The sequence below is a fragment of the Colossoma macropomum genome, unplaced genomic scaffold, assembly GCF_904425465.1.
Source record: "Colossoma macropomum unplaced genomic scaffold, Colossoma_macropomum, whole genome shotgun sequence".
Lineage (NCBI taxonomy): Eukaryota > Metazoa > Chordata > Actinopteri > Characiformes > Serrasalmidae > Colossoma > Colossoma macropomum.
Genome location: NW_023494790.1, coordinates 12,487,081 through 12,499,904, shown reverse-complemented (window position 1 = coordinate 12,499,904; position 12,824 = coordinate 12,487,081). Strand labels below are relative to the sequence as shown.

Below are 12,824 nucleotides of genomic sequence, written 5' to 3'. Positions count from 1 at the left end.
CAGTAACACAAAAATCAATAGAAACTTATGGACGTCCTCATATGTATAGCAAGACAAACGTGTGGTGTGTGTGTGTGTGTGTAAACTAAATATATTAACTACAGTTTTGGTGGACCTGTAGATAAAAGACAAACAATATACAAATAAAGAAGGCAGGTATTTTTAAAAATGTGTTTTTAAAAATGAACAATGTTACAGTAGTTACTAAAATACAGTTTATAAGGAAAATAAGATGTTATATTTAGAAATGGGAACATAATTATTACATTAGTCGTACTGGTGCCACCTCAACACCCCATTTCTTCACAATTAACTGGTCAAGACAATTTATTAATAACCCATCTTCCCTTCTGGTACCATTTTTTTCCCAAAACTGTTGGCCTTTTTGTTACTGGGTAATTATGACATCAGGAAAATCACGATCAAATTTCATCAACAAGTACTTTTGGCTTGGTCCCTTACGTTTAAACACAATTCCTCTCCACAGAAATACTTCAGTTGGAACAGTTAAGGTCATTTATAAAAAATGTTTCATTATTGTTTTTTAAATTGACTTAGAAATAATATAAATTTATTTTCTAATTAGATAGTTGGGCAACTGTTTGACACAAATTGTAGACTATACAATTTTAAATCCTAATAATTGCCAAAGAATATGCAATAGTAATCGATGCAATCCTTTCTGGAGTTATTATGCTGATGAGCGGCTTCCCATGGCCAATTGCTCACAACTCAACACTCATAGACCACTGTAGTTGTGCGTTACACTGTAGTGCGCTTTACGCCCATATTAGGAACTCCGGGCCTAAGCTCGATTTCTCTATGGCCAGAATGAATGGGACTTACAAAAAACCCTATACATTTTACGGGCTATAGCGTGTCATGGCAGGTTGTGCTACCTTATCAAAATGTTCTATCATACTGGATTTTTTACAGGTATGCCTGTAAATAAAACCTCTAGGTAGGACATTTCGATAAAACGCCTAAAACTCATTATCAAAAAATACTACTAGTATCAAAACTATGAGGCTGAAATTAGCTTCTTTGTCTCCAGCTTCTTGTCCAAATTTTCCCGTTCCACCGTAAATGGTGCAGCAGTTGTGATTAGCTATCACAAACATTAGCAAATGGGGAAAACAATACTGACCTGTCAGTTCTGTAAAACAGCAAAAATAATGTAATGTTACTCAGCTGTGAAGCAACCTGCTCATATTATGCCTTTCAACTCTCCATGAATCTGAAGTCTTGTTTCTTGCCAGCTTCTTGTCTGAATTTTCTGTTCCACCTTAAATGGAGCAGCAATGCAGAATGTAACTGCTGCACTATTTAAGGCAGAACAGGAAAATTCGAACAAGAAACTAGCGAATGTCCTGAGAAAATTTCCTCAGAAAATGTTGCCAGCATTAAAGTAATAAGGTAGCCTAGATCAGCTTATCCAGTGGTAAACAGTAATATGAGTCAGTACTGAATTAGCCTGAGTGCAGGTGTTTGTAGAGCTTTTCAAATCAAGCTATGAACAGAATGTAAAGATCTGTTGTGTTTCACCGAGTATCAGGTGAAGAACAGAGAACTGCAGGCAACCTGATATTTTTTGTTCTGACTTCTTTTCATCTGCAGTTTTTAAGGAGGCCGCCAGTCTAATGACGTCAATTAAGTGTGCAGTAGCAATAGGTTACATGTAGCAATATTCATATTTCAACTCTCTACTGACCTTGTAATTCAGAGGATCCAGTGATATTCGAGAGAAGAATGTTCATAGAACAAAACGTATCAGGTTCTGAACATATTTATTTACCACAGGGTGCGATACAGAGAAATATAGAGAAAAGGTGGGTATAGAGAAATTGAGTTTAGGCCCAGAGTTCTTAATGCGGATACAAGAACAAGGGGCTGATTTTGAAATGATGACGCGACTACATTGGTCTCAAATGCACTTATATCTAACACAGCATCAAATTAATTGTGATATCCAAAAGTACTGAACAGCTGGTACAGAAGGCAGGTCATCAAGATTCCATGCTAGTGGCAGGTATATAGACCCAATATCCAGCCCCACAGTGCAACACAGAAAGGCACAATAACACATATACTAATCGTTAAGCTAACTACAACAGCTTACACTGATCAGGCATATGACCACCATTATGACCACCTCCTTGTTTCTACGCTCATTGTCCATTTTATCAGCTCCACTTACTATATAGGTGCACTTTGTAGTTCTACAGTTACAGACTGTAGTCCATCAGTTTCTCTGCATACTTTGTTAGCCCCCATTTACCCTGTTTTTCAGTGGTCAGGACCCCCATGACCTTCACAGAGCAGGTACTATTTGGGTGCTGGATCGTTCTCAGCACTGCAGTAACACTGACCTGGTGGTGGTATGTTAGTGGTGTGAGTGGATCAGGCACAGCAGTGCTGCTGGAGTTTTTAAACACCTCAGTGTCACTGCTGGACTGAGAATAGTCCACCAACCAAAAATATCCAGCCAACAGTGTCCTGTGGGCAGCGTCCTGTGACCACTGATGAAGGACTAGAGGATGACCAACACAAACTGTGCAGCAGCAGATGAGCTATCGTCTCTCACTTTACGTCTACAAGATGGACTGACAAGGTAGGAGTGTCTAATAGAGTGGACAGTGAGTGGACACAGTGTTTAAAAACTCCAGCAGCACTGCTGTGTCTGATCCACTCGTACCAGCACAACACACACTAACACACCACCACCACATCAGTGTCACTGCAGTGCTGAGAAAGATTGCACTATCCAAAGTACCTGCTCTGTGAGGATCCATGGGGGTCCTGACCACTGAAGAACAGGGTAAAAGGGGGCTAACAAAGTATGCAGAGAAACAGATAGACTACAGTCTGTAATTGTAGAACTACAAAGTGCACCTATATAGTAAGTGGAGCTGATAAAATGGACAATGAGCGTAGAAACAAGGAGGTGGTCATAATGTTACGCCTGATTGGCGTATTTACACATTTTAAGCCCTTCATACTGGAAATCCAGTGCAGCCCAGTGCATATTGTTTACATTTCAGTGCTTTGTGCTTTGCTTGTAAATTTTCATATTTTATTTTCACCATTAGGCACAAAATTAACCCCATAACTGTTCTGTAACTACTAATAATATAAAAACTGAGAAAAATATTGGACACAGTAGGTGGCAGCAATCAGCAGGCCTTCCAGTGTTCAGCCCAGCACTTTTGAAGCTGTGTGGAGGAGAAAGGGAATAGAAGACAAGAGGTAGGGGAGGAGGATGGCTTGCTTCAGTCGTTCCTTGAAATCACATTAACGTCCCATATGGAGATTTTCCAGTATGTTTTATTGTGCGTGTGCTTGACCAGATGACTGTTACACCCAGCCTGAGGGAGTTTTACCACAGGGCGCTCAGCTAAACAGTGAAGGGGAGCGACTCCAGTCGTTAGCGAGGCGAGCTAGTCGACTCGGCTTTAGGATGAGGCTCCACGAAAGAAGGTAGCTAACGTCTGTTACACACTATACCTCCAAATCCCTCGGTTCGCCTCTTCGATGCCAAGGCTTCAGACTATAGCCCGCACAAACAGGGTTAAAAGGGAACAGGAGTGAGTGGATGTGTGCCCGCCGCTCGCCCAGTATCTCCGGCCTGGGTGCCGCCGCCGCCATGGAGAGAGCCCCAGGCGGAGAGCCGAGCAGGGAGCTGTTCGAGGCCTGCAGGAGCGGAGACCTGGAGCGGGTCAAGAAGCTACTTAACGCCGCCAACGTGAACAGCAGGGACACAGCGGGTAGAAAGTCCACCCCACTCCATTTCGCCGCCGGTGAGTGTCATCTGTTTGCGGTAACAGTTCAGCGCCTTCAGACACGCATAAACACAGAAAACAGCGCGTGCCAGACAAAAGCGCCTCACACGCCTCCCTGTTGACAGGTTACCCTGCTAACGCACACAGGCGGCCGTTTAAGGAGTGGACTGAGGGGTTATGTAATAGGATTTAGCCACTGAATTGCTGTAAACAGCATTAAAGTAAAGTTGAATAAATTATTTGTACTAATTAAGCACACAGCGACGCCCCAGTCGGAAGTGTTGTTTTTGCATATTTTGTTTCCATGTTAATCAGACTTTTGTTTGTTTGTTTTTTAAACCTGCAAATAGCTTAATTTTTGTTGTTCTGTGTCTCTGTTTAGAGGGATAGCGGTCGATATGAACTCCTACCGTCTTCTTGAATCATCTGTATTGAATGTTTTTGCGGTGACGAACGTTAATCATAGGCAGGGCGTTGATTAAACCGGTGCGCTGCGTATATAGACACCATTATGATTTTACGGTCTACTGTATGTAATTTTGTGTCCAGGTTGTTTATTAAATGAATATAACTCGGTGTAGTGTCCGTATTGTTTCATATATTAATGAACTGCAGTGTACCTTATGACCAGGTACTGGCTCTGTTATGGTGGGTCAGAACGTAGTTGAACCAGCGGTCCTGAATTTCTCCGATTTTGAGACGAGTTTTATTTTTTGTCGTTTGATTTTCAGAACCTTCTCCGTGTAAGCCAATTTTGATCAACACAGGAAAACCACAATAAATTTAACGTTAAAGTGAATCGATGGCGCTTTGTTTATCTTCCCGTGGGAAGGCGTTGCTGTGATCGTCCAGGCGTAACCACGCCCCCTATCAACAGAAAGGCCACGCCCACGAAAACAACTTTGTCGTAAATTGAGAAAGAAAAAAAAACCACTATTTAATTATTATGTGATATAAACTGTTCAAAACAATTATGAGTAAACCTCACAAAGTAGAGTCAAAAAATTAAAAAGATACCGCTTGGCAACAGGAACACAGCTGTTTTATGGGCGTTTTATGATAATATTCATTTAGAATTTAATGTGCAAAAAAAAATCACAGAAACTGAAACGCAGTATCATCGTATGTCAGTATCATGGTATACTGGTATAGACAATGTCGCCTAGCCATAACCCTTCATAATGGGAGACAGTGTGAACGAAGTCTTGATCTTGAGCTAATTACAGCAGACAGATGTGTTATGATCTGGCAGTGTGTTGTTGGATTGTTGATTAATGGAATTAAACAAGCATGAAAAGTGCAATTTGGGTGTTAATGTTTGCTAGGCTGCCAGGCTAAAGGCCGAATCACACTTCTGCGTCTGTGTATCTGCGAACATATGCGGGCATCGTGTGCAGACGTTTGCGTGGGTGTCTGCCAACATATATACATGTAATGTGAATTTGTGCATCAGAGGGCCGTGTCCAAACCAGAACATACAGAAAATGAAAAGGAAAATATTGCGTTTTCCTGTCTTCTTTCCAAGAATTAATGCTTGCTTTACTGTGTTTGTAATATTTTGGAGATGCATAATGAAAAATGTCTGTAACATCGCATGTGTCCTGCCAGCCAGTCCTCAAACTGCTCCATTTTGATTGTGCGCTGGTTCTGGTTCGAGTCAAGCATTATTCTTGCTCCATCCCGGATAGCTACCAGATACGCAGTCAGCATTTACTTGATGCACAGCTCTGCAGATTTGCACGGTACTTAGGTGTGCATGTAGTGGCCTCTGTGAGGCTCTGCAAACTATGCTTATGTGTGAACCCTCTTCTCTTCATCTTGACACAGATATGTTTACGTACATCCTCGTAGAAGTAAAATTCAGCCTGTGACACTTTAAACATCCTTTTTTTGGTCAAAGAAATATATAAATATATATGTGACTTTTCAGACAGATATTGATTGCGATTTTAAATTGCGATTTCTGTAAATTAAAGATGTAGTGTGCAGGACTGCCAGTAAATCATGATTGTGATGTCATAGCACATGAGTGTTTGGTAACTTTAGATGGGTCCACACCTTTTGTGGGCAGTTTACAAAGTCAGTGTTTTTAGATTAAATTTCCCCACTTGAAACTTAAGACAGTATTGTTGATAATATAATTAAATTTACAGCTCTTTGATTTGACAATTGTACAGCTTCAGTTTGCAGTTCTGATATAAAAATGATTGATCTTGCCATGCATACCAGATATATGCATACCAGATGTAGCTAAACTATGCTGGACAATTTACCACAGCCTGACCCAAGATAAAACTTGTATGTATGAAAAACACCTAATCATAACTTCTGTAATGTGATATGAAAAAAGAGAAGACAGTGATTTAGAATTCAAATAGAAGGATTGTAAAATGTAATAGAAAAAAGCGTTTTTCCAAAATTAAAATAACACAAAAAGGAAAAACAGATTAAGAGGATGATTTGGACATGGAGAAAGTCCATCTTGATGGGTCACCATGTTCACATAAACACAATCTTACAGACGTAACTAAAAAGTCAAATTTGAGAAAGACAAAGATATGATTAGGTGGGGGTTGAGAGCACCTTCAGCTGTCTTCTCTGTCCAACACAGACTTGGACAAGCAGTTTATCTATTAATGCAAATTAAATGTAAATTAGACCAATTATGTATACACTTGCTGATTCGTTATTTTATAGCAGTACTTTTGTAATGCCAGCTTGGATTGGTTCAGAATGTTTTACTCAACTTCATTGTGTTTTTTTTTGTTGTTGTTGTTGTTTTTTTTTGTTGTTTTTTTTTGGGAAATATGTTTTCATTCCAAAATGAAAACGTGCTATGCATTCCAAAAAATAGTTACAGAGCAATTTAAGACTAGGAACATTGTGAAATGCAAAAAACACCTTAAACAGGTTGTAACCGGTGTCATTCCAGGTTTCAGGTGTATTTGAACATAATACTAGCTCTGGCCACTAGGATTTTTGCATGGGCATCACTAGGTCAGTTTTAGTTTGGCTTTAGCTCCCCTTCCTAAATAAATGTACATTAATAGTTTAAATAATCTATAGTTTATTCTCACACATTCTTCATTATTTAAATCGTGCTGTCACACAATATGCTGTGACAGCAAGGGAGGCATTGCTGCTGCTCTATTGCAGCGCTGCCTCTGCTGTGCTACCAGAGATTTATTAACACAATGTAAGTAGAACCTCTGGCTCAGCCAGTCATATCAGACCTGGGGGAGGGTCTCTGGTGCATATATTTAGGGTGAAACAGTAAGTAGTTACAGAGTGACTATTCTCCTACAATATGGATTTATGGCAAATTGTGGTCAGTGTAGCTGGCTATCAGGGTTTTTACTCGGGTGCTTATTAGCTAGCTAACTTTGGTTTTACAGGAGGCAAAAAACTAGCCAGCTAGTTTAACAATTTGAAGAAACTTCACTTCATAGTGAGAGTGTGAACGAGTGACAGACAGAAATAAGTTTATTGACTTCTCTTTATTTTGTATATTCTGTTTTTATATTTCTCATCAGCATTTGGAAACAATGACACAAGTATTTGCCATATATTTCTGTGTATAGTAAGTTAATTTCAGTAAAAAGGTCATATAGTGTCAATCATAACGCAAATTTATATCCCTCAATTCCTTAATCTGTAGGTGGATATTAAGAGGCAGCAGCTCCGTTGAAGGCCAGTCAGATGATAAGATTTTACCAGTTAAAATTTCCAGGCGAGGAGAAGGAGAAAAAGAAGCTGATGGAGACTGACAGGGCTGAAGGAGCAGATCTGATGAAAGTGAGGGAGAGTATTTTAAGATTTCAGTTCAAATTAATACTGCATTTAATTGAACTTAATTGAACAAATACTGGTGACCATGACTATGGAATTCAGTCACCTAGCTTATTAAGCATGCCTACAAAGCGAAATCACCAAAATCACACTCTTTCTGATTGCATTAACAGACACTGAACTGATCTAAAATTTCTGTGTTTGAATAATATATTTAGGACCTTGCAGCTTATCAAAGAGAGAGAAGGTCTCATTGCTTGACTTCAGTACTTTTGCTTGATCGGTGTCTGTTGTAAGTGGATGGATATAGTGTTTAAGTCATACTAGCTCTGTGCTTAATACAAACAGAAATACAGACCTACTGTGTGCCAGATCAACCAAGCAGGCATTTTTAAATGGCTGTTGCTACACTAAAGCTGCATGATGAACACATTTTGGGGCCACTAAAAATTCTCCTCAGACAACTATGCCCCCAGACTTATCCCACCTATCCATAAATCTCTAGTGAAGCCCCTGGTTTTTAGTAGTCATTACTATTAGTAGTGAGCTAAATTGTTCAATTTTAGTAGGTAAAGGGGAACAAACCACTCAGCCCAATCCTGGAGTCATACAAAGTCCAGGGTTGGACCATCTGTCTTAATCTTATGGATTTAACAAGCCCCTAAAAGGACAGACTGGTGAGACTGATGTAGTTTAATCAAGACGAAGACTCTTTGAGCTGAAGGCTGTGTTCATGGACTTTCTTCTGTGCATATAGAGACTGTGTGTATGTTCCCTTTTGGTGTGGGTTTGGAGATTTGGGAATAACACACAATTTGCATACACAATCCACGTTTGAGAGTGGTCTGTGCAGGGTATGTGACATGCTAGCTTAGGACCCTAAATGATCATTTTGTTTGTGATTATGTGAGGAGTGAGGCGATGTAATCATACTTTAATATTAAAAGAGCATTCAGGGAAGGCCTAGTCCTTTATGAGCAAGGAGGGTCGAGGCTCAACACTGCAAAAAATGCATCAGCAAAAATCCAACAGTTAGAACTGGAAATGTCTGTTATGGTCGGACAAATCAATCTTTCAGATCGTTTATAGAAATAATGGATGTTCTCTGGGCCAAAGAAGAAAAGAAAATCTATATTGTTACAGCAGCATACAGTTCAGACTCATGGTATTGGGGTTATTAGTGGGCCTGCCTGCAGTGCAGAACTGTCTCCTGTTGAAAATGTGTGTATTTTAAAGCTCTAAATATGATATTAAAGGAAGGCCTGTAGGGTTGCACAGCTGAAGACTTGAATAACTAAAGAATGGAAAAACCACTTTCAAAACTGGTTCAGTTGATGTTTTCAGTCTCCAATCAATTACGAAGCCTTGTTAAAAAGGGAAAAAGAGGTGATGTATCACAGTAATAAACTCCTCCTGTCCCAACTTTTTTGGAGAATGTTGAAGGCATCAGATTTGGAATAAGCATATATTCAAAAAATAAAAGGTTCCTAAGGTAAAACATAAAATATTATGTTCTGTACCATTTTCAGTTTAGTACATGTCAAACAGAATTTACTAATCATTGCTTTTTGTTTTTGTTATTATTAGCATTTCACATACCATCACAACTTTTTTTTGGAAAGTTCCTCCTGTGTGTAAGAAATGTTTTCTGAGGAAAAATATTGTATGTTAAAAGATGTAAGTTTGAATGCTGGGGATCTCTAACTTTTTCAACTAAATCTTTTAAATGAATCTGTCAGTTGTTTGCTAGATATGTAACATCTTTAGCAATGGTGAGATAATATCTGTGAAAACAAGCCTAAAACATACAGAACTGCATATAGATATGTACCAATCGATTTCATTAAGTAGTACATACTTAGTTTACACGTATTTTTTATTTTTACTTATTTATAATTTTTTTTTAGATATTTTATTATTTTCATATCATGTGTGTCTCAGGTTTTGGCCGCAGGGATGTAGTGGACTACCTCCTGGAGCATGGGGCAGATGTTCACGCCCGTGATGATGGAGGCCTGATCTCTCTGCACAATGCATGCTCATTTGGCCATGCTGAGGTGGTCAGCCTGCTGTTGCACCATGGCGCTGATGCCAACTCCAGAGACAACTGGAACTACACTCCTCTCCATGAGGCCGCTATCAAGGGCAAAATCGACGTCTGCATCGGTAAGTTTTTCTTGCCTGAACAACAGTTATACCCCACCAGTTAGCACTGCTCAAACTGTATACTTAAGTTATGAAGCACTTGCCTCAAACTGAATTTTTAAATAGACTTGCCTGCATGGGTTTTACACTATAGCATGCTGTTATCTATAAAAACGACGATGAAGGTGCAGGCTTTGCATGGCTACTACTATAGTATATTAGGCTACGTTCACATTACCAGGTTGAAAGTGGCACAAATCAGATTTTTTGCCCTAATGTGACTCAGATCTGATGTTCTCGGGGCTGTGTGGACACACAAATCTGATCTTTTCAAATCCGACCTGAGCCGCTTTCATATGTGGTCCTAGATTGAATATGTATCCGATTCGTGGCCATGCAACCTTAATGTGACGCTCAGATCGGAATTCATTTGCGTTTTGCAGCAACGCCGAACAGAAGTTAAGGCCTGTAAACACATCTTACCTTTTCTGAGTTAATTATCTTCACAGCGAAGCTCGTTCTGTTTGTTAGTCTGTTTGCTGGTGACGCACATGATTCATTCACGTGACGTTACTGAGTAGGATGTGTGCATGCGGGTCATTTCAGGACGCTGGTTCGTTCACATTAATGACAGATTTGAATCACTTACCTAAACGAGTGTGAACCATCCTGTCAGAGAGTTCGGATTTGAGCAAAAAATTGGATTTGAGCAATGAGGCTTGTAATGTAAACGTTGCTTTAGTTATGCTGTATTCTTCTGTCCATGTTTGTAGATAACAGTATGTTAGGAAATACTGCATTAAGGTAGTACTTCACCCTCATAATGTTGACTTTGCAAATAGTAAATGAAAACTGGAAGGGTCTGGTAAGCATGAATACACATGGGTTCATGGTTATTGGTACTGTTTTTGAGCAGTAGTGCTCCTTAAATGAATTGTGTGGTTTCGTATGAGATGATGTTTGACATTATGATGTGGCAGTATTGCTGCAGCACGGGGCTGAACCAACCATCCGCAACACCGACGGGAGGTCAGCGCTGGACCTGGCCGAGCCTTCCACCAAAGCTGTGCTGACTGGTGAGTAACCCACACCTCTCCTCCTTAAAAACACACACACATCAGATTTACAGCAGCTCGCACTGTTTATTGTGCAGTGAGACTGATCTTGTAGCTTACAGCTGAACACACATCAGTCTCGTTTTAGATAGATGGGTAGATATGAGAAAATTGATCTCAAGAGAGTGCAGCAGTTACTGAACAATACAGGACATCATGCACACATAATAAATGTACCTTATAATACATACTACACATGTAACACAACACTACACAAGATGGCAGATGGTAGCCAGTGATTGTCCTCCACACCTGCTTTACATTGTTTGTGCTTTGTGCTTGTGCTCCAGCTTGTCCCTGTATCTCTCTTTCCCCTCTTGGGGTTTCTTCATAAGCTGTGACTATTTACTTGATCTCCTCCAAATATCTTGACCTAAAGGCCTTCCTCATTATATTTAGAAGATCCGTCAGGGCCTTTGTGATCCACAGTTTGTTATAAAGGAAACAGCACAATGTCTTTGTGGAAGTTATTATACACACAAACGTTGATGGTCTGTAATACAGTGCCTAAATCCTTCAATGTTCATCCTCATGCGATTCATACAGTCCCAGTCTGTGTCCTCCACTCCAGTCTGCAGAGCATTCTTAGCCTTTTTCGTCCATTTTGCTGTGCTGGTGGTAACAGGCACCCAGTAGAGTATGGGTCTACAGGTTGGGGATAAATTGAACCAGGTTGTGGTCGGATCTGCCTAATGGGGGTAGATCAGCAGACTTGCATGCTCTGTAGTGTTGGCATATAACTAGTCCAGTGTCAACAGTTATGTGTCCCAGGGTGAGTGAATCCAGCTGTGTCTAACTTGGCATAGGTAGTTCAGTTTATTTAGTGGTTTATCTTTGTGTCATAGGCATATGTAATTATACACACTACCAGTTCACCTACAGGATAAAAACTTGGATATACACCGATCAGGCATAACATTATGACCACCTCCTTGTTTCTACGCTCATTGTCCATTTTATCAGCTCCGCTTACTATATAGGTGCACTTTGTAGTTCTACAATTACAGACTGTAGTCCATCTGTTTCTCTGCATACTTTGTTATCCTCCTTTTACCCTGTTCTTCAGTGGTCAGGACCCCCATGGACCCTCACAGAGCAGGTACTATTTGGGTGCTGGATCATTCTCAGCACTGCAGTAACACTGATGTGGTGGTGGTGTGTTGGTGTGTGTTGCACTGGTCTGAGTGGATCAGACACAGCAGTGCTGCTGGAGTTTTAAACACCTCAGTGTCACTGCTGGACTGAGAATAGTCCACCAACCAAATGTATCCAGCCAACAGCGTCCTGTGGGCATCGTCCTGTGACCACTGATGAAGGAAGAGAGGATGACCAACACAAACTGTGCAGCAGCAGATGAGCTATCGTCTCTGACTTTACATCTACAAGGTGGACTGACAAGGTAGGAATGTCTAATGGAGTGGACAGTGAGTGGACACAGTGTTTAAAAACTCCAGCAGCACTGCTGTGTCTGATCCACTCGTACCAGCACAACACACACCAACGCACCACCACCACGTCAGTGTTATTGCAGAGCTGAGAATGATCCAGCACCCAAATAGTACCTGCTCTGTGAGGGTCCATGGGGGTCCTGACCACTGAAGAACAGGATAAAAGGGGGCTAACAAAGTATGCAGAGAAACAGATGGACTACAGTCTGTAATTGTAGAACTACAAAGTGCACCTATATAGTAAGCGGAGCTGATAAAATGGACAATGAGCGTAGAAACAAGGAGGTGGTCATAATGTTATGCCTGATCAACTTTGATTACGATAAGCTGCTTGTGTCCCAACATTCTCTCTTGTATACTCAAAAAAAAGACATGTTGTTGTAATATACTATGCACTTAATTTTTTTTAATTCAAAGCTACACATACCTTATTTAATAGGTTGTTAATGCAAGAGTAGCCTCTCTCCCTTCTTTTAGTGTGTACACCAACACTCAAGAAGGTCTTGTTAATAAGCTGATTATTTGGATCAGATATGTTGGGACTTTGG

General features: G+C 40.3%; 1 protein-coding gene across 2 annotated transcripts in view; it reads left to right on the top strand.

Moving 5' to 3' along the window:
- The first annotated feature begins 3,210 nt into the window (after positions 1-3,210).
- LOC118809142 (poly [ADP-ribose] polymerase tankyrase-2) overlaps positions 3,211-12,824 on the top strand; it is a 35,807-nt gene continuing 26,193 nt past the window's right edge. For both annotated transcript variants that reach the window (XM_036572146.1, XM_036572145.1), the window contains exons 1-3: positions 3,211-3,797; positions 9,510-9,734; positions 10,694-10,789. In XM_036572146.1, the coding sequence (XP_036428039.1) occupies positions 3,593-3,797; positions 9,510-9,734; positions 10,694-10,789 (526 nt within the window). In that variant the 5' untranslated portion in view covers positions 3,211-3,592. The remainder of the gene's footprint in view (positions 3,798-9,509; positions 9,735-10,693; positions 10,790-12,824) is intronic.